At 48.6% G+C, this 26611-nt stretch overlaps 1 protein-coding gene and 1 pseudogene across 1 annotated transcript; both read right to left on the bottom strand.

Moving 5' to 3' along the window:
* The window catches only part of LOC137533029 (uncharacterized), a 32039-nt pseudogene extending 21028 nt beyond the window's left edge, over nucleotides 1–11011 (bottom strand).
* A 3173-nt stretch (nucleotides 11012–14184) lies between these two features.
* On the bottom strand, nucleotides 14185–24432 carry LOC137533601 (trichohyalin-like). Its single transcript, XM_068254951.1, has 3 exons — nucleotides 24393–24432; nucleotides 21409–22355; nucleotides 14185–20943 (listed from the first exon to the last, which is right to left on the bottom strand). The coding sequence occupies exons 1-3, from the start codon at nucleotides 24430–24432 to the stop codon at nucleotides 19990–19992; spliced, it is 1941 nt and encodes a 646-aa protein (XP_068111052.1). The 3' UTR covers nucleotides 14185–19989.
* Nucleotides 24433–26611: the final 2179 nt, after the last annotated feature.

Raw genomic sequence — 26611 nt, 5'->3', positions numbered from 1 at the left:
AGTATTATATGAATTGGGGCATGGTCCGACCATGTCTTAGTATCAATAAGGGAATCTGAAACTTTTTGCAATAGCATTTTGTCAGTTACAAATAGGTCGATTCTGGAGTACGTTTTGTGTACTGGGGAGAAAAAGGTAAAATCTTTGGCTGAGGGATTGAAAATGCGCCATGGGTCGAATAAGTCGTGCCACTGTAGTTGTTTATCTATGGTGGCTATATGGTGGCGAGCCTTGGAGGTGGTATCAGTAGGTGAGGGGCAGGCGTTAAAGTCTCCTCCTATCAGTAACTGACCCTTCTGAACTGATTTAGCCTTTGCAAAGAGTTTTTGGTGGAAGGTTTTTTGAGCATTGTTTGGGCCGTATACTACAACCAGTGTCATTAATTGGTCGTTGATATAACCAATGAAGATCAAAAATCTGCCATTTATATCTCTGATGATCTCAAGGGTATCAACTTTAAGGTCCTTGTGGAATGCCATCATGACACCTCTTTTTTTCTTTGAAAAGGTACTATGGAGAATCAATGGGTATTGTTTATTTACACATAAATGTGTGTCTTTCTCTACCAAATGAGTCTCTTGTGCAAAAATAATTTGGGAGTTGTGCTGTTTGATCTCATTCCACAAGAGGTATCTTTTGTATGGTGAGTTTAACCCGCGAACATTAATAGATGTAATCTTTAGAGACATATTAATGACTAGTCAGCGCGTACATTGCTATATAAAACCTCAGGTGAACAATAGGTACCATAACGCTATACTGCTTCCTTTTGCAACAAAGGGGGGTTAAGTATATGATGGGAGAACCCTTGGTTGGTTCGACTTGTATAAGGTCTACAAACCTTGGGTACAGGAAACATAAAAAACTGTTTAACACAAGGTGTCTACCATATTAAGGGTCTGCCTATTGATGTGAAATGCTGTCTATTTATGTGCCTCATGACTGCTGAATTTGTCTTGTTGGGGGCCTCATGGTTACTGAATTTGTCTTGTTGGGGGCCTCATGATTTGTTGGGGGCCACAAGATCGCTGAATTTGTCTTGTTGGGGGCCTCATGGTTGCTGAATTTGTCTTGTTGGGGGCCTCATGATTGCTCAATTTGTCTTGATGGGGGGGGGGGGGGGGCTCATGATTGCTCAATTTGTCTTGGAACATGCTGGAAGGTACATACTGAGGGAGAGTGGGTGAGCGTGAGCCTGCTAACTTCCTGTACATTTGGCTCCACCCATAACCACGCCCACATTTAATATGTGGACACGCCCTCTTATTTTCCGCGGCGCACCCTTCACCTTAGGGGCGCATTAATAGTCTTTGTCCCCGGGCGCTGAAAGCCCTAGCTACGCCTCTGTCTAGTACTATTCACTTCATGAAGTAGCCTAACTTAAAAGCTGCCAGAACCTGTAAATATGACAATTTCCAAGTAAGTATCTCCGTTCGGGAGTTGATTCAAGATGATCCTTTTTCACCTATAGTCCTCATCCAGTTAGGGTTCTAGAAAGCATGCAAGGTCATTGTGGTCATTAAATCCCAGAGGTCCCATTGCTCCACTTCTTATTATGATTAGCGATTCCCTCTGCAGAAGGAGACGTGCCCGGTCCCCACCCCTTGAAGGGACATTAACCTGAGTGAGCCCACAAAATGTAAGGACTGCAGGGTCACTGGCATGCTCGTTGCGTACATGCTCGATTAGCCTTGGGGCACCCTTCCCATTATCAATGGAGCGCCAGTGCTCCTGGATTATTTCTTTTAAAGGACGGGTGGTTTTACCCACATAGAAGCGGCCGCAGGGACACCACAGAGCGTAGACTACATAAGGGGTAATCAGACCCCATTAAAGATTGTAGCTTTATAACCAAGAGGACAAGAGGAGGCCTGACAGATTTTCCGTCCTCTCCCAGCTACACGAGAGTAGAACATAAATTGTTCCCTGGAAGGCTCTCCTGTTTTTTTCTTCCCCACTCCCATCAATAGAAATGACCGTCTATGCTAAGCCAAGAGGCATTTGCACATCTTCAACAAAAGTGGAGTGATCTTTGGTTCCATGTCTTGGTTTGGGCAGCACAGTGGCAATGTGGAAAGCACTCTTGCCTTGCAGCGATGGGTCCCTGGTTTGAACCTCAGGCAAGGCACCGTCTGCATGGAGTTTGTATATGCTCTTTGTGTCTGCGTGGGTTTCCTCTAGGTGCTCCGGTTTCCTCCCACATCCCAAAAACAAACTGAAGTTATTTAGATTCCTCCTAAAGACTAGAATGGACATATGACTTTGGTTGGGATTAGATTGTGAGCTCCTCTAAGGGACAGTTCGTGACAAGACTATATACTTTGTAAAGCGCTGCATAAAATGTTCTTGCTATATAAATACTGAATAATAATAATGTCCAACAATCAACTTACGTTTATACTTTCCTTATTGTGGCATTCTGGGCATTAGATGAAATGTATTTGCAGTCTCAAAACCTGCTCATTTCATCTTGAAAGCCTAACCAGAAAAGCAATCCCTTCAGTACAGCTCTTCATACAGCTAGAAGTGCCAATTCCAGGATAAAATATTTGGACTTACAGCTACAGCCAGTTCTGGAAGTTTACACTGGTTACACACTGAGGTGGAAATTTATTGTTAAGTACCATTAAATTAACCACTTTAGTACCAGTGGTCTCTGGCTCCTTAAGGCCTAGAGACTGCTGCACCAAAAACCGGGACTCGCCGACGGCACACCGATACCGACGCTAACACCGCTCAACCGTCACCCCAGTCCACTCGCTCTGCTGTCACTATGACGGCAGAGCTCTGTGAGCAGGTCAAGAGCCGATTTCACTGGTTCCTGACCCTGTCATCAAGGTGAGCCGATGTGATTGGCTCACAGTGAACATGGGGTCAGGAGCCAATTAAACTAGCTCCTGACCGGCTCACAGAGCTCTGCCTTCAGAGCGAGTGGGCTGCGAGGGAGATCGGCGGTAGCGCTGAGAGCTCATAGTGGCGGTGAGTGAAACCTACACCCTGGCAGGAATAACAGCTCCCAAACAGTAGAAAGCGGTTTAGTTATAAAACAATTTGTGCAGCACTGATCCATATTTGTAGGGAAAAAAATGAATACAAGAAGAATTTAATTTTAATTCTGATCTATGTCAAAAGAAATTACAAATTGGTATACCAAAATTACAGCAGTGCTGAACTTCAGTGTGTTGTTGCACAGGCCTGTCTAGACTTTCCAACATTCCCAAAGGTGCTACTGATCTAGCTGCAGTTTGAAACCCATTAACAGATATCAAATGGAGAAAAGTAAATAAACAGTAGATCTACTTCCTTTTCATTGTGGCGGTCAACGAGTCCAAGAGGATCTTAAAGAAGAACTTAAATAACACTAGACAAAAAAAAACACAAAGAACTAAAAAACAACAACATACGTTGTTCCTGCATATGTAAAAAGCCACAAGATGTGCCTGTACTGTACAGCTGTAACCTTCTGCAGAAACTGCTTAGAAAAACAGATTAACATGACCATTCTTCCTGTGCTGGTCACTGCGTGTCCACTCTCCACTATCCTTCAATGGTTACTGATGTCCTCCTCTGTTCTCAAACTTCAGTAAATCAATCTAAAGATTATCTCTTCTCTAAAGATACCTAAGTTGAAAAGAAAGTGGCCCCTTTTACTTACCTGGGGCTTCCTCCAGCCCCCTAGTTTTGTAGGTCCCTCTCTGTCCTCCTGGTCCTCTTCCTTGATCCGCTGCGCAGCCCAGTAAATTTCGCACTTCTGCGCATGAGTGGACAGGCAGCATGCCTCCTTGATTGTGATCCCGTAGCTGGGAGCATTCGGTGCATATGCTGGGCCAGTGGCACATGCTTGATCGCGCTCCCATGGCTGGGAGGATTCTACGCATGCGCGGTTACGAGTCTTAATGTACTGCGCATGTGCAGATGCTCCCGGCTACAGGAGTGTGATCAAAGATGTTCCGCTGGACCAGCATAGGCGCAGAATTACCCCCCCTAGGAGAGCTTGATCAAGGATGCGCTACTGCGCCAGCATATGTACAGTAGCCTTAGCCAAGTTGCGCACTTTACCGGGCTGCACAGTGGAACAAGTAAGAGGACCAGGAGGACAGCAAGGGACCTACAAGACTATGGGAGCTGGAAGAAGTCCCAGGTAAGTAAAAGGAACACTTTCTTTTCAACTCAGGTATCCTTTAACAACTTTCACTGCCTCTTATTTGTCTGTGATAAGTTATTTGAACTTACAGAAAGAAGAAAGTGGCAGCAGTCATTTCGCAGGAAAATGGAAAGTGTACTCTCCTGAGCCTCTCGGGAGCGAATGAACACTGCAGTAAGTGACTGCAACAATGCTCTCACCTATTTATGGTTTTCCGCCTTGGCAGCGGCGTAGCAATAGGGGATGCAGAGGCTGTGACTGCACCGGGGCCCCTGGACCAGGGGGGCCCTTGTTCATCCATCTTATTAGCTTTTTCAGTGTTCTCCCCAGAATTTTTTCCATCCGGGTGGCATGAAATAGTAGCCGAGTGGGGCAATATGAGAGAATGCAGGGCCGGTGCTTCTGTGCACAACTCTGCTTACATCATAGGAGGAGGTGAGCCGATGACAGCCGGGTGCTTGCCAAAACTAGCCGGGTGGAGTACCCGGCTAAAAGAGCATTGGGAGAACACTGGCTTATTATTGATGCTGTGATGGTAATAAACACCTCTATATGTGCCCTGAATAGTGGTAATCCTAACCAAACTGTTTCCTTACCCTGATTACACTGAAACTGTCCTTGGTAGGTTTTGGGGCTTCAAACCAATAGAGTGCTTGGGGCCCCATGTGAAACTTGCACTGGGGCCCCAAACTCCTCAGCTACGCAACTGCGCCTTGGTATTCCTTTAATCAATCTATTTCTAGGGTGACAGTTTCAGGAGTGAGTGCTGCACAGACATGCTGTTCCACTATAACTGAACAGAGGGTACCCTTCTCTAGAGAGTAGAGTGAGCAGTAGAAAAGGACACAATGGTCTAATTCATCATTTCACAATTTACAAACAGTGGGCTGCAAAATGACAGCGCCAAGGATTACTGGTACCCTAGCATGTTTAAGAGGTCTCAGAATTACATAGGATGTGGATTTTCTGACAAAAATAAGACACAATAAAACAATAGAGATGAAATTGCCTTAATTTCTAAAGTCCTGAACATTCGTTTAAGGCCCCTCAGCCATCTTCTTGCAGAGTGCTGGTTTCCCACCATCCAGCACTATGAATGACACATATGGCTATTGTTGGTGTTCGAACTCAGCATACTGAATTTGGAACATCCAAATACTCTCGAATAGAACACTTCTGCCCCAGTGGCTGGATAGTGTACTGGTTAAGAGCTCTGCCTCTGACACAGGAGACCTGGGTTTGAATCTCAGCTCTTCCTGTTCAGTAAGCCAGCACCTATTCAGTAAGAAGTCCTTAGGCAAAACTCCCTAACACTGCTACCACCTATAAAGCGCGTCCTGGTGGCTGCAGCTCTGGCGCTTTGAGTACACCAGGAGAAAAGCGCGGTATAAATGTTCTGTGTCTTGTCTTGTCAATGCAAAGAAGTGGACAGAATCAGGGAAGTTAACATAGCTTGTGTTTCACGTGACTTCTAAAGCTGGAAGGAGAAAGCATCAGTCACATGAAGCGCGTTGTGAAGCACAAGTAAGTGAACTCCCCCTGACCCTGTCCACTTTTCGTACTGAAATGGCACCAAGATGTGGTGTTCGGAAATATTCAGGTGTTCCAAATTCAATATGCCAAATTCAAAAACCAACACTTTCAACTAAATCAGAGTTCCCCAACCCTGTCCTCAAGCACCACCAACAGTACATGTTTTGCAGAAAACCACAAACATGCACAGGTGAGGCAATTAGTGTCTCAGCAGAGCTGATTAACTACCTCTGTGGATTTCCACAAAACATGCACTGTTGGTGGGCCTTGAGGACAGGGTTGGCAGAACGCTGCACTAAATAACACAGATAGTACCATAAATATACAGGTCATAGACACTCACCTTCAGCGGTGGATACAAAATTATCTGGAACATTAAAGCACAGGGACAGCTTCCATTTATTCATGCTACCGACAGCTAAGGAGAGCTCACGAAGCTTTGGTAGTCTAAACAGGATGTACTGGAGAACCCTCTCTGGTATATTGCCTTCCTTTGAATGAAGAGATAGAGAGTACAAGTTCTGCAACAAGACTATGCTAGTTAATAGGAAGAAACCTGAGAAAGTCACCCGACATAAAGACAAATGGGTCAGTTGTTGGAAAAGTGCGATCTCTGAAAAGATATCTTGGTCCGTCACACTGGAACAGTCTGTCAAATGCAGTTGCTGCAGGATCACCAGTGGTCTTAATCCTTGGAGGATTTCTCCTTTTAGGCAAGAGTCCATGGTGACGCTGGTCAAGTCCGGCAAGGAGCTCGTCATTTTCTTGAACTGTTTCAATGTTACACGGGTCACCTCTACAGATGAGATTTTCCGGCTCTGAAGAGTGTCCCAGAAGCGAGCATTAAAACCACCTATACTCTTGAAGATTATGGTGCTGTGTTTCCACAGGGATGGGTGGTCCACCTGCATCCGTAAATATGTGCACGTGGGCCCGAACATTTGCCTTTTCCGTCGGGGAAAGGTATGCAAATATGTGAAGGAGAACTTCCTGTGGCAGCTGGAGCCACTGTATTTCTGGCATCGCAACACAACGTGGAATGTTCTCAATTTATACCTGATCCACAAAAACAAGAGTTAAAAAGAAAGCCAGAGAAAGATCATCTTTAGGACTAGCGCATGTGAAATGTTGACTTTGGTTTGCATCCAGTTTAAGTGAAAAGTTAACATAGAAACTTGCAGGGTAATATAATACAGACTTAACCCTCCCCTGTGCCCTGCACACGCCTTCCCCTAAGACCAGCACCAAGCCACAGCCTTCCCCTATGCTCAACGCCAAGTCACAGCCTTCCCCTATAGCCAGCGCCAAATCAGAGTCTTCTCTTATACTAGGCCTGAAAGATAAATCGAATTTAAACCGAAATCGCAATCACCAAGATCACAATTTGCGAATCGTCAAAGTGGTAATTATCACGATCACGTCATTTCCACATGGGGAAGTGTGAAGAAGCAGCTTCAATTTTCCCCAAAGTCCCAGTGTGTGCGGCCCGCAGCATTGGACATACCTTTCGCACGAGTCCAACACTGTCCGGCCTCCATCGCCATCTGCTGACTCTTGTGCTTGGCAAAACTTCCGAGTTCCTGTATGTCACATGACATACAGGAAGTATTCCGTGCATTAGAGCCTGCAGGAGGCGAAGTGGATAGACAGGCATCGCCGGACTCTTGCTGGAAGCTATGTCCAGCACTGCTGCAGCTTAGGGGACAGTCGAGGAGGCACAGAGAGACACAGAGTGGGCACAGAGACACAAAGGGTACAAGAGAGAGACTCAGAGGAAGCATAAAGAGGCAAAGGGGGCACAAAGAGAGTCAGGGGGACAGAGGAGAAATGAGCAGGCACAGAGGGGGAACAAAGCTTGATTTGAAGGAAATCGTGAATCGAAATCTCAATTTCTTCACCTGCATTTACAGTGGTTACCTTAGCGGTGACCCGTGTTTGTGAGTATAATTGTCTCACTTTTTCATTATACCTACTTACCCTCCGCATACTACACTATATTGGGCTCTTGGTGTCTCCTTTGTTTTTCCTAAAATCGTTCAGACCTACCCTATACCCAGCACCAAGCCACAGCCTTCCCCTATGACCAGCACCAAGCTACAGCTCTCCCCATCCCCAGGGCCAAACCACAGTCTTCCCCTATACCCAGCACCAAGCTAAAGTCTTCCCCTATGCCCAGAGTCAAGCCACAGTCCTCCCCTATGCCCAGCACCAAGCTACAGTGTTCTTCTATGACCAGCGCCAAGCTACAGCCTACCCCTATGCCTAGCGCCAAGCTACAGCTTTGCCCTATCCCCAGTGCCAACCTCAAGCCTTCCCCTATTCCCAGTGCAAAGTCACAGCCTTCCCATATGCCCGGCGCCGAGCCACAGCCTTCCCCGTGCCTAGTGCCAAACCACAGCCATCTGCTATGCCCAATGCCAAGCCACTTCTGTCCACTATGTCCAACACCAAGCCACAGCCATCGGCTATGCCCAACGCCAAGACACAGCCTTCCCCTGTGCCCAATCACAGCCTACCCCTGTCCCCAGTGCCAAGCCACAGTCTTCCCCTATGCCCAGTGCATGGCTACAGCCTTCCCCTATCCCCAGTGCAAGGCTACAGCCTTCCCCTGTCCCCAGTGCCAAGCCACAGTCTTCCCCTATGCCCAGCGCAAGGCTACAGCCTTCCCCTATCCCCAGTGTAAGGCTACAGCCTTCCCCTGTCCCCAGTGCAAAGCCACAGTCTTCCCCTATGCCCAGCGCCAAGCCCCAGTCTTCCCCTATGCCCAGCGCCAAGCCACAGTCTTCCCCTATGCCCAGCGCCAAGCCCCAGTCTTCCCCTATGCCCAGCGCCAAGCCACAGTCTTCCCCTATGCCCAGAGCCAAGCCACAGTCTTCCCCTATGCCCAGTGCCAAGCCACAGTCTTCCCCTATGCCCAGCGCCAAGCCACAGTCTTCCCTTATCCCCAGCTCCAAGCCATAGCCTTCCCCTATGCTCAGGACCAAGCTACAGCCTTCCCCTGTGCCCAGTCACAGCCGAGCATAAATTGTAACCCTTTCCCTATGCCTTATACCAACTTTAACCCTTCCACTATCCCCAGTGCCAACTGTAACACTGAAACTGATCCACTGTGCCCAACAAAAATAAATCCTTACATCTAAAGATTCTGTTGCAGGAAAACAGGAGGACTTACAACTGAACACTGCATTCTAGGAAGTCAGATGTCTGAGTGCAATAGTTCCAGAGATGAGAGAGACGGAAAAATAGACAGACGCACTCGAAGGAAAGTTCACATATAGGATAGTTACAGCTGTCATTCCAGTAAGCCTTTAATAAGCTTTTACTGGAAGGAACACATGCTCCGCTTCATGTATAACTGCTACAAAGATCAAAACAAAAGGAGAAGTTGCATGTCTTAACATGATGTTTACAATATACAATGAGCAAACATGAAGTGTGTTTCATCTCAAGAAAGGTATTAGAACTGCACTGAACATGCTTCATGGTCTTATTCAATAAGCAACGGAAATAAAGAAAAAAAAATACCTGAATTACAATGGCTCCTTTGTGTCAGGAGAGAATTTCACCCATTCTGCATCTGCAGGCAAAATGCTGGAGTGACACACCTTAAACACCAGACAAAAAGTCAGGGTACAGCTAGTAAAACATCTAAACAAATATATAATTTCATTACTAGGCTAGCATAAGACGCACAATATTTCATTAAAAGGAGTACTGTACTTTTAAAATGTACCGCCAGCGACATGTGACATAATGAGATAACCGTGCATGCACAGTACAAAACATCTTAATAACCAGGCTGTTTTACTTGCTTTATTTTGCTGCCTGAAATAGTTTATTTCTAGGCATGGAAGTGACAGCTTCTGTCTTGTCATACCTTGTCAGGAATATAGTAAACATAACTGATAAGCAAATTACAGCCATACAAGTTTTCCTGGCAGAATACAACTTCTGAGGGCAGGAGAGAGATAGAAAAAGGTCAATAGTTCATGTATTTTAAGTCTGGGACACTTAACCTGCTGAGCGGTCTGGACGAGCTCAGCTCGTCCAACACCGCCAGAGGCTGCCGCTCAGGCCCTGCTGGGCCGATTTTAATGAAATAAAAAGCAGCACATGCAGCCGGCACTTTGCCAGCCGCGTGTGCTGCCTGATCGCCGCTGCAGCGCGGCGATCCGCCGCGTGCAGCGGCGATCCGCCGCGTGCAGCGGCGAAAGAGGGTCCCCCCAGCCGCCCGAGCCCAGCGTAGCCGGAACAAACAGTTCCGGCCAGCGCTAAGGGCTGGATCAGAGGCGGCTGACGTCAGGACGTCGGCTGACGTCCATGACGTCACTCCGCTCGTCGCCATGGCGACGAGGTAAGCGAAACACGGAAGGCCGCTTATTGCGGCCTTCCGTGTTACTTCTGGCCGCCGGAGGCGATCGGAAGAACGCCTCCGGAGCGCCCTCTAGTGGGCTTTCATGCAGCCAACTTTCAGTTGGCTGCATGAAATAGTTTTTTTTTTATTTAAAAAAACCCCTCCCGCAGCCACCCTGGCGATTTAATCAGAACGCCAGGGTGGTTAAAAAAAAGCGGTCACTGATAAGAGACAGTAAAACATTCAACCTACTTTGTAATTGTTTAAAAATAAAAGAAAACCATGGGATACTTTTTTAAAAAAAAGGCATTTTAGGAGTAGGATAAATATAATTGTTGATCTCATCCGTGTATTTTCACCTCAAGTTCACTTTAATACCTCTTCATAGCTTTAAAAAGAACCCGAGGTGTGAGACCCATGGAAGCTGCCATATTTCCTTTTAAACAATACCAGTTGCCTGGCAGTGCTGCTCTTCCTGGTCAGTAGCAGCTAAATCACACACCTGAAACAAGCATGCAGCTAATCTTGTTAGATTTGTCAAAGACATCTGATCTGCATGCTTGTTCAGGGTCTATGGCTTAACATTTTAGGGGCAGAGGATCAGCAGGACAGCCAGGCGATGTGCATCGTTTAAAAGGAAATAAACATGTCATCCTCCATATCCCTCTCACCTCAGGTCCCCTTTAAAGTGTTAGGCAGGGTTCACACTGGCTGTAAAAACCTTCCTCTTATTGGAATGGATCAGCAGACATGCAAATAGATTCTATACAAAGCAATAGGTCTGTTCACATAGGTCTGTTTGTTCCTTTCCGATAAGCTGAACTCAAGGTTCTGCAAGAGACGATAATTCAAGATGGATGCCGATGGACTCAGTGGAAGCTTATGAGAACTTGCTTGTCTTGTGTCACCTCAGGTCCACCAGCCGCTCGCTACACTGCAGGGGAGAAGCAGCGGTATACAAATCTGAGGCCTGGCAGAAGTATGGGGCTCCCCAGGAAGGATACTCATTGGTTCACTGAGTGGTGGACCAATAAGAATACTCCTTGATGGAGGGAGGATTCCTATTGGTTTGTTGCAATCCAATAGGAAGCGCCATATGCATCTGGTGGGGCTTTGATCTGTATACCGATGCTTCTCTGCAATTCCGGCAGTGGATCAAGCTGTGGGGGATCCAGCGGCAGGTGAACTGGATGGATGGCCGCAGAAGCAGACTGAATGCAGAATGGAAGGCAATGTGAAGGAACAGAACACAGCATATCCCGAGCAGGTCCACTGTTAACGTGCCACTGTACATCCAGCACAGTGTGAATCCAGCCTTAGTGTACTAATGTGCTGCAAATTACCAAACAAAAGTGCTACATGTTGGGGTCTCTGGTTACCCATTTTAAAATACAAGCATGTTCCTGCTACTATTTATACTACAAAATTGCTGGAAATCCTCAACTGTGCTAAGAAACCTTTCTTCCAATATGCTACACATGTACTGCCTGTTATTTTCAGTCCAAACTACAACATACAATATACCACAGTCAAAACTGAAACAGATTACACAAAATGTGATTTGAAGGTTATGTTTTATTCCACTATAGTCCTTGTAGAGGAACTGAAGTGAAAATAACAATTAATAAAACTGCTTTTTTTTTTTACATTATTCACTTATTAGTCAGCGTTTGTCCATTGTAAAATCTTTCCTATCTCAAATTAACATTCTGAAATGTATCACTGGTGGAGACATCTTTAGCTCTGCCAGGTGATTGTGCGGAATGTTCTATGCACAGACTTAGATACCGGTTGCTTGGCAGTTGGAAAAAGCCATTATTTCCCACAATGCAACGAGGTTCACAGACAGCAAACTGTCAGGACCATGGTCATGGCATCACACTGTGGGAGGGGTTTCACCACAATATCAGTCATACAGACCCCCCTGATGATCTAAAGATTTCTTTAAAGGAAAGGGGGTATCAGCTACTGATTGGAATAAAGTTCAATCCTTGGTTAAAGTTCCAACCACTTAAGGACCGCCTAACGCCCATAGGCGGCGGCGGGTTTAAGTGGTTACTACATGGAAACGGCCGCTCGTACGAGCTGCCTTTCCATGTCAGTTCACGGAGACTGTCTCTGTGAACAGTGTGCGAGCCGCCGATCGCGGCTCGCACGCCTAATGTAAACACGCGGGGAAGAAATCCCCGCTGTTTACATCATACGGCGCTGCTGCGTAGCAGCGCCGTAAGGCAGATCGGCGATCCCCGGCCTCTGATTGGCCGGGGATCGCAGTCATTTGATAGGCTGAAGCCTATCCCACAATGCGCAGGACGGATATCCGTCCTGCGCCGCTGAATGAGGGAGAGGGAGGTAAGGGGATGAAGGGAGCACGGAAAACGCTGCGGAGGGGGGCTTTGAAGAGCCCCCCCCCGCTCGGCCACACGGAGCGGCGGCGATCAGACCCCCCCAGCAGGTCATCCCCCTAGTGGGGAAAAAAGGGGGGAAGTCTGATCGCCCTGCCATAAACACGATCTGCGCTGCGGGCTGGAGAGCCCACGCAGCGCAGATCTGCAATAACAGCCCCGGTCCTTAAGTGGGGAACATAAACTGAGAGGGATATGGACATTTCCTTTTAAACAAAGCCAATTGCTTGGCAGCCCTGCTGATCTCTTTGGCTGCAGTAGTGACAGAATCATAGACCTGAAAAAACATGCAGCTAATCCAGTCTGACTTCAGTCAGAGCACCTGATCTGCATGCTTGTTCAGGGGCTGTGGCTGAAGGAATTAGATTTTATTAATTTAAAAGGAAAAATCCATCTTCTTCTCAGTTTAGGTTCCCTTTAAAGAGACACTGAAGCGATAATAAAAAAAAATTAAAAGATAGAATGAATTGGTTGTGTAGTATGGATAATTACTAGAACATTGGTAGCAAAAAAAATTCTCATAGTTTTATTTTCAGTTTTACAGCTTTTTTTTTATAACACTGCATCATTCTTTAATACTTGCAATTTACACACTACTCAGCATTCTAAATGTTTTTACAGAACAGGCAGTGAACTTTTGACCTGTCCTGAACTGTTCTCTGCAAAAGAAAAAACAATACAGTTGAGATAAAAACCATCAGAAGTCAGAGCTCTCTGCGACTTTGAAAGTCCTAGAGCTCAATGGCTATTTGCATAGATGACAACTGGAGTTTCTTAACTCTTCCTGTACTGGAAACAAATATTAGACTTATGTCTCTGCTCCTAATGATTTATTTCTTAGCTGTACTACACAACCAATTCGTTATATCAATTTTTTTTATTCGTTTCAGTGTCTCTTTAAAGCGACTCTGAAGCGAACAAAAATTGCTGTTTTTACTTTCTAGTTCGCTTCAGTAGTCTCATTAGATGTAAACCGCCGCATCCCCGGCACAAAACGAGGGCTTTAGACCCCCCAAATCCCTGGGCAAAGATTGTGCTGCCCTGAGAGGCAAAGCTTTCAGCTGCAGCTCTGCCTCTCCTGATGTCAATCGCCGTGCGGATCTCCGCCTCTCCCCGCTCCTCTCTGTGAAGGAAAAGTGAGAGGGGCAGGGAGAGGAGGCGATCCGCAGCGATTGCCATCAGTAGAGGCAGAGCTGCAGCTGAAAGCTCTGCCTCTTTCAGGAAGCGCCGGCCGAATCCCCCCCAGATCCACCCCCCCCCCCCCCCCCCCGGGATTTGGGGGGTCAAAAGCCCTCGTTTTGCAGCGGGGATGCAGCGGTTTACATCTAATGAGAGTAGTGAAGCGAACTAGAAGGTAAAAATAGTAATTTTTGTTCGCTTCAGTCTCTCTTTAAAGGACAACTGTAGTGAGAAGAATATGGTGGCTGCCATATTGTTTTACCTTTTAAACAATACCAGTTGCCTGGCAGCCCAGCTGATCTACAGTATTTGGGTGAAATAGTGTCTGAACAACACCAGAAACAAGCATGCAGCTAATCTTGTCAGATGTAACAATAATGTTAGAAACATCTGACCTGCTGCATGCTTGTTCAGGGTCTATGGCTAAAAGTATTAGAGGCAGAGTTCAGCAAGCTTGGTGTACAGAGGCGCCAGAGTAGAATAAAAACGTTTAAAAAACGTCTAAAAGAGGGGGATGTTCAGGTGGACTTACTTCCCTCAAAAATATAAAACTCAATTGAGTCACAATATATCAATACAAAAAAATGTTTTATTCAACTCCACTTAGTGCAACGCGTTTCGCGGGTGTGGTCTCGCTTCATCAGGCAAACAGGAGTATAACTCAATGTGTCTAAATGCAGAAGTGAGCGCCTCTCGACGTCTTGCCTCTCGATGTCTTGTCTCTTGATGTCTTGTCTCTCGATGTCTTGTCTTGCGATGTCTTGCCCTCGATGTCTTGTCTCTCGATGTCTTGTCTTGCGATGTCTTGCCTCGCGATATCTTGTCTTACCTCGCGATGTCTTGCCTCTCGATGTCTTGCCTCGCGATGTCTTGCCTCTCGATGTCTTGAACGCGATGTCTTGCCTCGCAATGTCTTCCCTCGCGATGTCTTGCCTCTCGATGTCTTGCCTCACGATGTCTTGCCTCTCGATGTCTTGTCTTGCCTCTCGATGTCTTGTCTCTCGATGTCTTGTCTTGCCTCGCGATGTATTGCCTCTCTATGTCTTGTCTTGCCTCGCGATGTCTTGCCTTGCGATGTCTTGCCTCGCGATGTCTTGCCTCGCGATGTCTTGCCTCGCGATGTCTTGCCTCTCGATGTCTTGTCTTGCCTCTCGATGTCTTGTCTCGCGATGTCTTGCCTCTCAAAGTCTTGTCTTGCTTCTCGATGTCTTGCCTCTCGATGTCTTGCCTTGCGATGTCTTGCCTCTCTATGTATTGCCTCTCGACGTCTTGCCTCTCGACGTCTTGCCTCTCGATGTCTTGTCTCTCGATGTCTTGTCTTGCGATGTCTTGCCTCTCGAAGTCTTGTCTCTCGATGTCTTGTCTCTCGATGTCTTCTCTTGCGATGTCTTGCCTCTCGATGTCTTGTCTCTCTATGTTTTGTCTTGCGATGTCTTGCCTCTCGATGTCTTGCCTCTCGATGTTTTGTTTCTCGATGTCTTGCCTCTCGACGTCTTGCCTCTCGATGTCTTGCCTCGCGATGTCTTGCCTCTCGATGTCTTGAACGCGATGTCTTGCCTCGCAATGTCTTCCCTCGCGATGTCTTGCCTCTCGATGTCTTGCCTCACGATGTCTTGCCTCTTGATGTCTTGTCTTGCCTCTCGATGTCTTGTCTTGCCTCTCGATGTATTGCCTCTCTATGTCTTGTCTTGCCTCGCGATGTCTTGCCTTGCGATGTCTTGCCTCGCGATGTCTTGCCTCTCGATGTCTTGTCTTGCCTCGCGATGTCTTGCCTCTCGATGTCTTGTCTTGCCTCTCGATGTCTTGCCTCTCGATGTCTTGTCTTGCTTCTCGATGTCTTGTCTCGCGATGTCTTGCCTCTCGATGTCTTGTCTTGCCTCTCGATGTCTTGCCTTGCGATGTCTTGCCTCTCTATGTATTGCCTCTCGACGTCTTGCCTCTCGACGTCTTGCCTCTCGATGTCTTGTCTCTCGATGTCTTGTCTTGCGATGTCTTGCCTCTCGAAGTCTTGTCTCTCGATGTCTTGTCTCTCAATGTCTTCTCTTGCGATGTCTTGCCTCTCGATGTCTTGTCTCTCTATGTTTTGTCTTGCGATGTCTTGCCTCTCGATGTTTTGTTTCTCGATGTCTTGCCTCTCGACGTCTTGCCTCGCGATGTCTTGCCTCTTGAAGTCTTGCCTCTCGATGGCTTGTCTTGCATCTCGATGTCTTGCCTCTCAATGTCTTGTCTTGCCTCTCGATGTCTTGCCTCTCGATGTCTTGCCTCTCGATGTCTTGTCTTGCCTCTCGATGTCTTGCCCCTCGATGTCTTGCCTCTCGATGTCTTGTCTTGCGATGTCTTGCCTCTCGATGTCTTGCCTCTCGATTGTCTTGCCTCGCGATATCTTGTCTTACCTCGCGATGTCTTGCCTCTCGATGTCTTGCCTATCGATGTCTTGTCTCTTGATGTCTTGTCTCTCGATGTCTTGTCTTGCGATATCTTGCCTTTTGATGTCTTAACTCTCGATGTCTTGTCTCTCGATGTCTTGTCTCTCGGTGTCTTGTCTTGCGATGTCTTGCCTCTCTATGTCTTGTCTCTCTAAGTCTTGTCTTGCGATGTCTTGCCTCTCGATGTCTTGCCTCTCGCTGTCTTACCTCTCGATGTCTTGTCTCTCGATGTCTTGTCTTGCGATGTCTTGCCTCTCGATGTCTTATCTCTCGATGACTTGTCTTGCGATGTCTTGCCTCTCGATGTCTTGCCTCTCGATGTCTTGCCTCTCGATGTCTTGTATTGCCTCTCGATGTCTTGTCTTGCGATGTGTTGCCTCTCGATGTCTTGCCTCGCGATATCTTGTCTTACCTCGCGATGTCTTGCCTCTCGATATCTTGCCTCTCGATGTCTTGTTTCTCGATGTCTTGCCTCTCGATGTCTTGTCTTGTCTTGCCTCTCGATGTCTTGTCTTGCGATGTGTTGCCTCTCGATGTCTTGCCTCGCGATATCTTGTCTTACCTCTCGATGTCTTGCCTCGCGACGTCTTGCCTCGCGATGTCTTGCCTCTCGATGTCTTGCCTCCCGATGTCTTGCCTCTCGATGTCTTGTCTTGCGATGTCTCGCCTCTCGATGTCTCGTCTCTTGATGTCTCGTCTCTCGATGACTTGTTTTGCGATGTCTTCCCTCTCGATGTCTTCCCTCTCGATGTCTTGCCTCGTGATGTCTTGCCTCGCGAAGTCTTGCCTCTCGATGTCTTGCCTCTCGATGTCTTGTCTTGCCTCTCGATGTCTTGCCCCTCGATGTCTTGCCTCTCCATGTCTTGCGACGTCTTGTCTCGCGATGTCTCTCCTCGTGACATCTTGCCTCGTGACGTCTTGCAATGTCTTGTCTTGCGATGTCTTGCCTCTCGATGTCTTGCCTCTTGATGTCTTGTCTCTCGATGTCTTGCGATGTCTTGCCTCTCGATGTCTTGTATCTCTATGTTTTGTCTTGCGATGTCTTGCCTCTCGATGTCTTACCTCTCGATGTCTTGCCTCTCGATGTCTTGTCTTGCGATGTCTTGCCTCTTGATGTCTTGCCTCGCGATGTCTTGTCTTACCTCGCGATGTCTTGCCTCGCGATGTCTTGCCTCGCGACGTCTTGCCTCTCGACGTCTTGCCTCGCGACGTCTTGCCTCTCGATGTCTTGCCTCGCGATGTCTTGCCTCGCGATATCTTGTCTTAACTCGCGACGTCTTGCCTCGCAATGTCTTGCCTCGCGACGTCTTGCCTCGCGATGTCTTGCCTCTCGACGTCTTGTCTTGCGATGTCTTGCCTCTCGATGTCTTGTCTCTCGATGTCTTTCCTTACCTCGCGATGTCTTGCTTTACCTCGCGATGTCTTGCCTCTCGATGTCTTGCCTCGCGATGTCTTGCCTCGCGATGTCTTGCCTCTCAAGGTTTTGCCTCTCGACGTCTTGCCTCTCGACGTCTTGTCTTGCGATGTGTTGCCTCTCGATATCTTGTCTTACCTCGCGATGTCTTGCCTCTCGATGTCTTGCCTCGCGATATCTTGCCTCATGATGTCTTGTCTCTGTATGTCTTGCCTCTCGATGTCTTGCCTCTCGATGTCTTGCCTCGTGACGTCTTGCCTCTCGATGTCTTGCCTCGCGATGTCTTGCCTCGCGATGTCTTCCCTCTCGAAGTCTTGCCTCTCGATGTCTTGCCTCTCGATGTCTTGCCTCTCGATGTCTTGTTTTTCCTCTTGATGTCTTGCCTCTCGATGTCTTGTCTTGCCTCTCGATGTCTTGTCTTGCCTCTCGATGTCTTGCCTCTCGATGTCTTGTCTTGCCTCTCGATGTCCTGCCCCTCGATGTCTTGCCTCCCAATTTCTTGCCTCTCGATCTCCTTTCCCTCGATGTCTTGCCTCGCGATGTCTTGCCTCGCGACGTCTTGCCTCTCGACGTCTTGCCTCTCGATGTCTTGTCTCTCGATGTCTTGTCTTGCGATGTCTTGCCTCTCGATGTCTTGTCTCTCGATGTCTTGTCTTGCGATGTCTTGCCTCTCGATGTCTTGACTCTCGATGTCTTGTCTCTCGATGTCTTGCCTTGCGATGTCTTGTCTCTCGATATTTTGCCTCGCGATGTCTTGCCTCGCGATGTCCTGTCTTGCCTCTCGACGTCTTGCCTCTTGACGTCTTGCCTCTCGATGTCTTGTCTTGCGATGTCTTGCCTCTCGATGTCTTGTCTCTCGATGCCTTGCCTCGCGATGTCTTGTCTCGTGATGTCTTGCCTCTCTATGTCTTGCCTCTCGACATCTTGCCTCTTGACGTCTTGCCTCTCGATGTCTTGTCTTGCGATGTCTTGCCTCTCGATGTCTTGCCTCTTGATGTCTTGCCTCGCGATGTCTTGCCTCGCGATGTCTTGCCTCTCGATGTCTTGTCTTGCCTCTCGATGTCTTGTCTTGCCCCCCGATGTCTTGCCTCTCGATGTCTTGTCTTGCCTCTTAATTTCTTGCCTCTCGATGTCTTGTCTTGCCTCTTGATGTCTTGCCTCGCGATGTCTTGCCTCTCGACGTCTTGCCTCTCGATGTCTTGTCTCTCGATGTCTTGCCTCACGATGTCTTGTCTCTCGATGTCTTGCCTCTCGATGTCTTGCCTCGCGATGTCTTGTCTTGCCTCTCGACGTCTTGCCTCTCAATGTTTTGTCTTGCGATGTCTTGCCTCTCGATGTCTTGCCTCTCGATGTCTTGTCTCTCTATGTCTTGCCTCGCGATGTCTTGCCTCGCGATATCTTGTCTTGCCTCGCAATGTCTTGCCTCGCGATGTCTTGCCTCGCGACGTCGTGCCTCTCGACGTCTTGTCTTACGATGTGTTGCCTCTCGATGTCTTGCCTCTCGATGTCTTGCCTCGCGATATCTTGTCTTACCTCGCGATGTCTTGCCTCTCGATGTCTTGCCTCGCGATGTCTTGTCTTTCTATGTCTTGTCTTGCGATGTCTTGCCTCTCGATGTCTTGCCTCTCGATGTCTTGCCTCATGACGTCTTGCCTCTCGATGTCTTGCCTCGCGATGTCTTGCCTCGCGATGTCTTGCCACTCGAAGTCTTGCCTCTCGATGTCTTGTCTTGCCTCCCGATGTCTTGCCTCTCGATGTCTTGCCTCTCGATGTCTTGTCTTGCCTCTCGATGTCTTGCCTCTCGATGTCTTGCCTCTCGACGTCTTGCCTCTCGACGTCTTGCCTCGTTATGTCTTGTCTTGCCTCGCGACGTCTTGTCTCGCGACGTCTTGTCTTGCGATGTGTTGCCTCTCGATGTCTTGCCTCTCGATGTCTTGCCTCGCGATATCTTGTCTTACCTCGCGATGTCTTGCCTCTCGATGTCTTGCCTCGCGATGTCTTGCCTCACGATGTCTTGTCTCTCTATGTCTTGTCTTGTGATGTCTTGCCTCTCGATGTCTTGCCTCTCGATGTCTTGTCTTACCTCGCGATGTCTTGCCTCGCGATGTCTTGCCTCGCGACGTCTTGCCTCTCGACGTCTTGCCTCGCGACGTCTTGCCTCTCGATGTCTTGCCTCGCGATGTCTTGCCTCGCGATATCTTGTCTTACCTCGCGACGTCTTGCCTCGCAATGTCTTGCCTCGCGACGTCTTGCCTCGCGATGTCTTGCCTCTCGACGTCTTGTCTTGTGATGTCTTGCCTCTCGATGTCTTGCCTCTAGATGTCTTGCCTCTCGATGTCTTGTCTTACCTCGCAATGTCTTGCCTCTCGATGTCTTGCCTCGCGATGTCTTGCCTCGCGATGTTTTGTCTCTCTATGTCTTGCCTCTCTATGTCTTGCCTCTCGACGTCTTGCCTCTCGATGTCTTGTCTTGCGATGTCTTGCCTCTCGATGTCTTGTCTCTCGATGTCTTTCCTTACCTCGCGATGTCTTGCCTTACCTCGCGATGTCTTGCCTCGCGATGTCTTGCCTCTCGATGTCTTGCCTCGCGATGTCTTGCCTCTCAAGGTTTTGCCTCTCGACGTCTTGCCTCTCGACGTCTTGTCTTGCGATGTGTTGCCTCTCGATATCTTGTCTTACCTCGCGATGTCTTGCCTCTCGATGTCTTGCCTCGCGATATCTTGCCTCACGATGTCTTGTCTCTGTATGTCTTGCCTCTCGATGTCTTGCCTCTCGATGTCTTGCCTCGTGACGTCTTGCCTCTCGATGTCTTGCCTCGCGATGTCTTGCCTCGCGATGTGTTCCCTCTCGAAGTCTTGCCTCTCGATGTCTTGCCTCTCGATGTCTTGCCTCTCGATGTCTTGTTTTTCCTCTTGATGTCTTGCCTCTCGATGTCTTGTCTTGCCTCTCGATGTCTTGTCTTGCCTCTCGATGTCTTGCCTCTCGATGTCTTGTCTTGCCTCTCGATGTCCTGCCCCTCGATGTCTTGCCTCCCAATTTCTTGCCTCTCGATCTCCTTTCCCTCGATGTCTTGCCTCGCGATGTCTTGCCTCGCGACGTCTTGCCTCTCGACGTCTTGCCTCTCGATGTCTTGTCTCTCGATGTCTTGTCTTGCGATGTCTTGCCTCTCGATGTCTTGTCTCTCGATGTCTTGTCTTGCGATGTCCCGTCTTGCCTCTCGACGTCTTGCCTCTTGACGTCTTGCCTCTCGATGTCTTGTCTTGCGATGTCTTGCCTCTCGATGTCTTGTCTCTCGATGCCTTGCCTCGCGATGTCTTGTCTCGTGATGTCTTGCCTCTCTATGTCTTGCCTCTCGACATCTTGCCTCTTGACGTCTTGCCTCTCGATGTCTTGTCTTGCGATGTCTTGCCTCGCGATGTCTTGCCTCGCGATGTCTTGCCTCTCGATGTCTTGCCTCTCGATGTCTTGTCTTGCCTCTCGATGTCTTGTCTTGCCCCCCGATGTCTTGCCTCTCGATGTCTTGTCTTGCCTCTTAATTTCTTGCCTCTCGATGTCTTGTCTTGCCTCTTGATGTCTTGCCTCGCGATGTCTTGCCTCTCGATGTCTTGTCTCTCGATGTCTTTTCTTGCGATGTCTTGCCTCTCGATGTCTTACCTCTCAATGTCTTGTCTCTCGATGTCTTGCCTCGCGATGTCTTGTCTCTCGATGTCTTGCCTCTCGATGTCTTGCCTCGCGATGTCTTGTCTTGCCTCTCGACGTCTTGCCTCTCAATGTTTTGTCTTGCGATGTCTTGCCTCTCGATGTCTTGCCTCTCGATGTCTTGTCTCTCTATGTCTTGCCTCGCGATGTCTTGCCTCGCGATGTCTTGCCTCGCTATATCTTGTCTTGCCTCGCGATGTCTTGCCTCGCGATGTCTTGCCTCGCGACGTCGTGCCTCTCGACGTCTTGTCTTACGATGTGTTGCCTCTCGATGTCTTGCCTCTCGATGTCTTGCCTCGCGATATCTTGTCTTACCTCGCGATGTCTTGCCTCTCGATGTCTTGCCTCGCGATGTCTTGTCTTTCTATGTCTTGTCTTGCGATGTCTTGCCTCTCGATGTCTTGCCTCTCGATGTCTTGCCTCATGACGTCTTGCCTCTCGATGTCTTGCCTCGCGATGTCTTGCCTCGCGATGTCTTGCCACTCGAAATCTTGCCTCTCGATGTCTTGTCTTGCCTCCCGATGTCTTGCCTCTCGATGTCTTGTCTTGCCTCTCGATATCTTGCCTCTCGATGTCTTGTCTTGCCTCTCGATGTCTTGCCTCCCGATGTCTTGCCTCTCGATGTCTTGCCTCTCGACGTCTTGCCTCTCGACGTCTTGCCTCTCGACGTCTTGCCTCGCGACGTCTTGTCTTGCCTCGCGACGTCTTGCCTCTCGACGTCTTGTCTTGCGATGTGTTGCCTCTCGATGTCTTGCCTCGTGACGTCTTGCCTCGCGATGTCTTGCCTCGCAATGTCTTGCCTCGCGATGTCTTGCCTCTCGAAGTCTTGCCTCTCGATGTCTTGCGTCTTGTCTTGCCTCTCGATGTCTTGCCTCTCGATGTCTTACCTCTCGATGTCTTTTCTTGCCTCTCAATTTCTTGCCTCTCGATGTTTTGTCTTGCCTCTCGATGTCTTGCCTCGCGATGTCTTGCTTTGCGATGTCTTGCCTCTCGACGTCTTGCCTCTCGATGTCTTGCCTCTCGATGTCTTACCTCTCGATGTCTTGTCACTCGATGTCTTGTCACTCGATGTCTTGTCTCTCGATGTCTTGCCTCGCGATGTCTTGTCTCTCGATGTCTTGCCTCGCGATGTCTTGTCTTGCCTCTCGACGTCTTGCCTCTCGATGTCTTGTCTTGCAATGTCTTGCCTCTCGATGTCTTGCCTCTCGATGTCTTGTCTCTCTATGTCTTGCCTCGCGATGTCTTGCCTCGCGATATCTTGTCTTGCAATGTCTTGCCTCGCGACGTCTTGCCTCGCGATGTCTTGCCTCTCGACGTCTTGTCTTGTGATGTCTTGCCTCTCGATGTCTTGCCTCTAGATGTCTTGCCTCTCGATGTCTTGTCTTACCTCGCAATGTCTTGCCTCTCGATGTCTTGCCTCGCGATGTCTTGCCTCGCGATGTTTTGTCTCTCTTTGTCTTGCCTCTCTATGTCTTGCCTCTCGACGTCTTGCCTCTCGATGTCTTGTCTTGCGATGTCTTGCCTCTCGATGTCTTGTCTCTCGATGTCTTTCCTTACCTCGCGATGTCTTGCCTTACCTCGCGATGTCTTGCCTCGCGATGTCTTGCCTCTCGATGTCTTGCCTCGCGATGTCTTGCCTCGCGATGTCTTGCCTCTCAAGGTTTTGCCTCTCGACGTCTTGCCTCTCGACGTCTTGTCTTGCGATGTGTTGCCTCTCGATATCTTGTCTTACCTCGCGATGTCTTGCCTCTCGATGTCTTGCCTCGCGATATCTTGCCTCACGATGTCTTGTCTCTGTATGTCTTGCCTCTCGATGTCTTGCCTCGTGACGTCTTGCCTCTCGATGTCTTGCCTCGCGATGTCTTGCCTCTCGATGTCTTGCCTCTCGATGTCTTGCCTCTCGATGTCTTGTTTTTCCTCTTGATGTCTTGCCTCTCGATGTCTTGTCTTGCCTCTCGATGTCTTGTCTTGCCTCTCGATGTCTTGCCTCTCGATGTCTTGTCTTGCCTCTCGATGTCCTGCCCCTCGATGTCTTGCCTCCCAATTTCTTGCCTCTCGATCTCCTTTCCCTCGATATCTTGCCTCGCGATGTCTTGCCTCGCGACGTCTTGCCTCTCGACGTCTTGCCTCTCGATGTCTTGTCTCTCGATGTCTTGCCTCGCGATGTCTTGCCTCGCGATGTCTTGCCACTCGAAGTCTTGCCTCTTGATGTCTTGTCTTGCCTCTCGATGTCTTGCCTCGCGATATCTTGTCTTACCTCGCGATGTCTTGCCTCTCGATGTCTTGCCTCGCGATGTCTTGTCTTTTTATGTCTTGTCTTGCGATGTCTTGCCTCTCGATGTCTTGCCTCTCGATGTCTTGCCTCATGACGTCTTGCCTCTCGATGTCTTGCCTCGCGATGTCTTGCCTCGCGATGTCTTGCCACTCGAAGTCTTGCCTCTCGATGTCTTGTCTTGCCTCCAGATGTCTTGCCTCTCGATGTCTTGTCTTGCCTCTCGATGTCTTGCCTCTCGATGTCTTGTCTTGCCTCTCGATGTCTTGCCTCTCGATGTCTTGCCTCTCGATGTCTTGCCTCTCGACGTCTTGCCTCTCGACGTCTTGCCTCTCGACGTCTTGCCTCTCGACGTCTTGCCTCTCGACGTCTTGCCTCGCTATGTCTTGTCTTGCTTCGCGACGTCTTGTCTTGCGACGTCTTGCCTCTCGACGTCTTGTCTTGCGATGTGTTGCCTCTCGATGTCTTGCCTCGTGACGTCTTGCCTCGCGATGTCTTGCCTCGCGATGTCTTGCCTCTCGAAGTCTTGCCTCTCGATGTCTTGCGTCTTGTCTTGCCTCTCGATGTCTTGCCTCTCGATGTCTTACCTCTCGATGTCTTTTCTTGCCTCTCAATTTCTTGCCTCTCGATGTTTTGTCTTGCCTCTCGATGTCTTGCCTCGCGATGTCTTGCTTTGCGATGTCTTGCCTCTCGACGTCTTGCCTCTCGACGTCTTGCCTCTCGATGTCTTGCCTCTCGATGTCTTACCTCTCGATGTCTTGTCACTCGATGTCTTGTCTCTCGATGTCTTGCCTCGCGATGTCTTGTCTCTCGATGTCTTGCCTCGCGATGTCTTGTCTTGCCTCTCGACGTCTTGCCTCTCGATGTCTTGTCTTGCAATGTCTTGCCTCTCGATGTCTTGCCTCTCGATGTCTTGTCTCTCTATGTCTTGCCTCGCGATGTCTTGCCTCGCGATATCTTGTCTTGCCTCGCGATGTCTTGCCTCGCGACGTCTTGCCTCGCGACATCTTGCATCTCGACGTCTTGCCTCTCGACGTCTTGTCTTGCGATGTGTTGCCTCTCGATGTCTTGCCTCTCGATGTCTTGCCTCGCGATATCTTGTCTTACCTCGCGATGTCTTGCCTCTCGATGTATTGCCTCGCGATGTCTTGTCTCTCTATGTCTTGCCTTGCGATGTCTTGCCTCTCGATGTCTTGCCTCTCGATATCTTGCCTCGTGACGTCTTGCCTCTCGATGTCTTGCCTCGCGATGTCTTGCCTCGCGATGTCTTGCCACTCGAAGTCTTGCCTCTTGATGTCTTGTCTTGCCTCTCGATGTCTTGCCTCTCGATGTCTTGTCTTGCCTCTCGATTTCTTGCCTCTCTATGTCTTGTCTTGCCTCTTGATGACTTGTCGCTCGATGTCTTGCCTCGCGATGTTTTGCCTCTCGATGTCTTGCCTCTCGATGTCTTGCCTCTCTATGTCTTGCCTCTCTACGTCTTGCCTCTCGACGTCTTGCCTCGCTATGTCTTGTCTTACCTCGCGATGTCTTGCCTCTCAATGTCTTGCCTCGCGATGTCTTGCCTCGCGATGTCTTGTCTCTCTATGTCAAGGGTCCCCAAACGTTTTGGGTCGAGGGCCGGGTCAACATACTTCAGACTGCTGGGGGGCCGGAACATATATAAAATAATGTACAAGTCTTTACGGGCCAGACAGGGAAGCATACCCAGGTGACAACCTGCAGTCCAATTGAACAACAGTGTCACCTGATGTGGAATTTGATTGGAAACCAGCAAATTACTGCTTTCTGGCTTCATTCTATATGCGGACCACCAATATTTAAAGATGTAGCTGACTGCATCTATAATAAATTTTGTGTGTGGGGGGCCGGTAAAAAAGCCCCAGGGGGCCACATTCGGCCCGCGGGCCTTAGTTTGAGGACCACTGCTCTATGTCATAAAGCATATGATTGTAGCATATGGGTATTACGTGCAAACAAACATTTCTGCTCTCTGCTCGTCCCTCCTACCTTCTCTGTCCACTCCCTGCCCTCTGTCCATCTTCTCCCCTTCTCTGTGTGTCCACCCCCCCCTCCCCTTCTCCTTTCCTGCTAGTCATTTCACCCCCGAATGCTTACCTAGTAAAATGATCCGAGATTGAATCATCCGGATCATTGAAAAGATCCGAACTTCGCATCTCTAATAGTTATACCGGTCTGGTCGCACATTGAACATCACGCACAGGGTTATCATTGCAGTGCGACTTTCTGCAGTACAATGTATATGTAAAGTCGCACTGCAACACCCCACTGTGAATGTAGCTTAAGGAGATTCAGGCCTTTTGCACACTATATGCGATTCCAATTTGCAATTTTACATGCTTTTTAACCGGTACAGCATGCTGCGTTTTTCTTCTTGTTTTGATAGTATCCAGGGAAAATCGGAATTGCAAATCGAAATTGAGAATCGGATTTGTAGTGTGTAGGGGGCCTCAGGGATATTTGAGGAAGAGGCATCAGAGGGGTGTTCTTTGGGACACCAAACGGTCAGAAAAGACTGGGGCCGGCCTTCACAACACCCTGACCGAAACTTGAATTTGGTCCCCCTCCTCCACACACACACATGCACTGGGCCATTAAAAGATATCGACATATAAGCAACAAGTGAGCACATTGGGGCATATTCACTAAACAGAGGTAAAAAAGCCATGTGTATAAAGCACATGGGAATTCTATCATTACTATGAGCCCTGTCACACCACAGAGAGTTTTGCGGTTTATTTTGCTTTAAAAAAAATGCTTCAATTGACTTGCATACAAATTTCTGTAAAATAGCTGAGACTGTGATTTTTTTAATAATTTTGATCACAGCAATTTTGCAGCGATTTAAGTTAAAGTCAAAGGAAGCATTTTTTTTTTTAAACAAAACAAAACAACCCATAAAATGATCACTGGTGTAACAGGGTCCTTACATCAGTTGCGTAACAGCGCATGTCACACTAGCAGCATTCACTTTACTTAGATAACGCAGGCTACGCTAATATGCAATCGGCATAAGTAGCGCTGCCTGAGCACAGCTACTACTTCTTTTTTAAACCTCCCACGGCTTATCTTAGTCACCCCACCCCCTGATGGCTAATCTTAACCATTTAACAAATTGCAGGAAAAAAAACATTATTCAGGAGCCCACAGTGGCATTGCAGGCAGCCC

The sequence above is a fragment of the Hyperolius riggenbachi genome, chromosome 9, assembly GCF_040937935.1.
Source record: "Hyperolius riggenbachi isolate aHypRig1 chromosome 9, aHypRig1.pri, whole genome shotgun sequence".
NCBI lineage: Eukaryota > Metazoa > Chordata > Amphibia > Anura > Hyperoliidae > Hyperolius > Hyperolius riggenbachi.
This window is presented reverse-complemented; position numbering and strand designations above follow the sequence as displayed.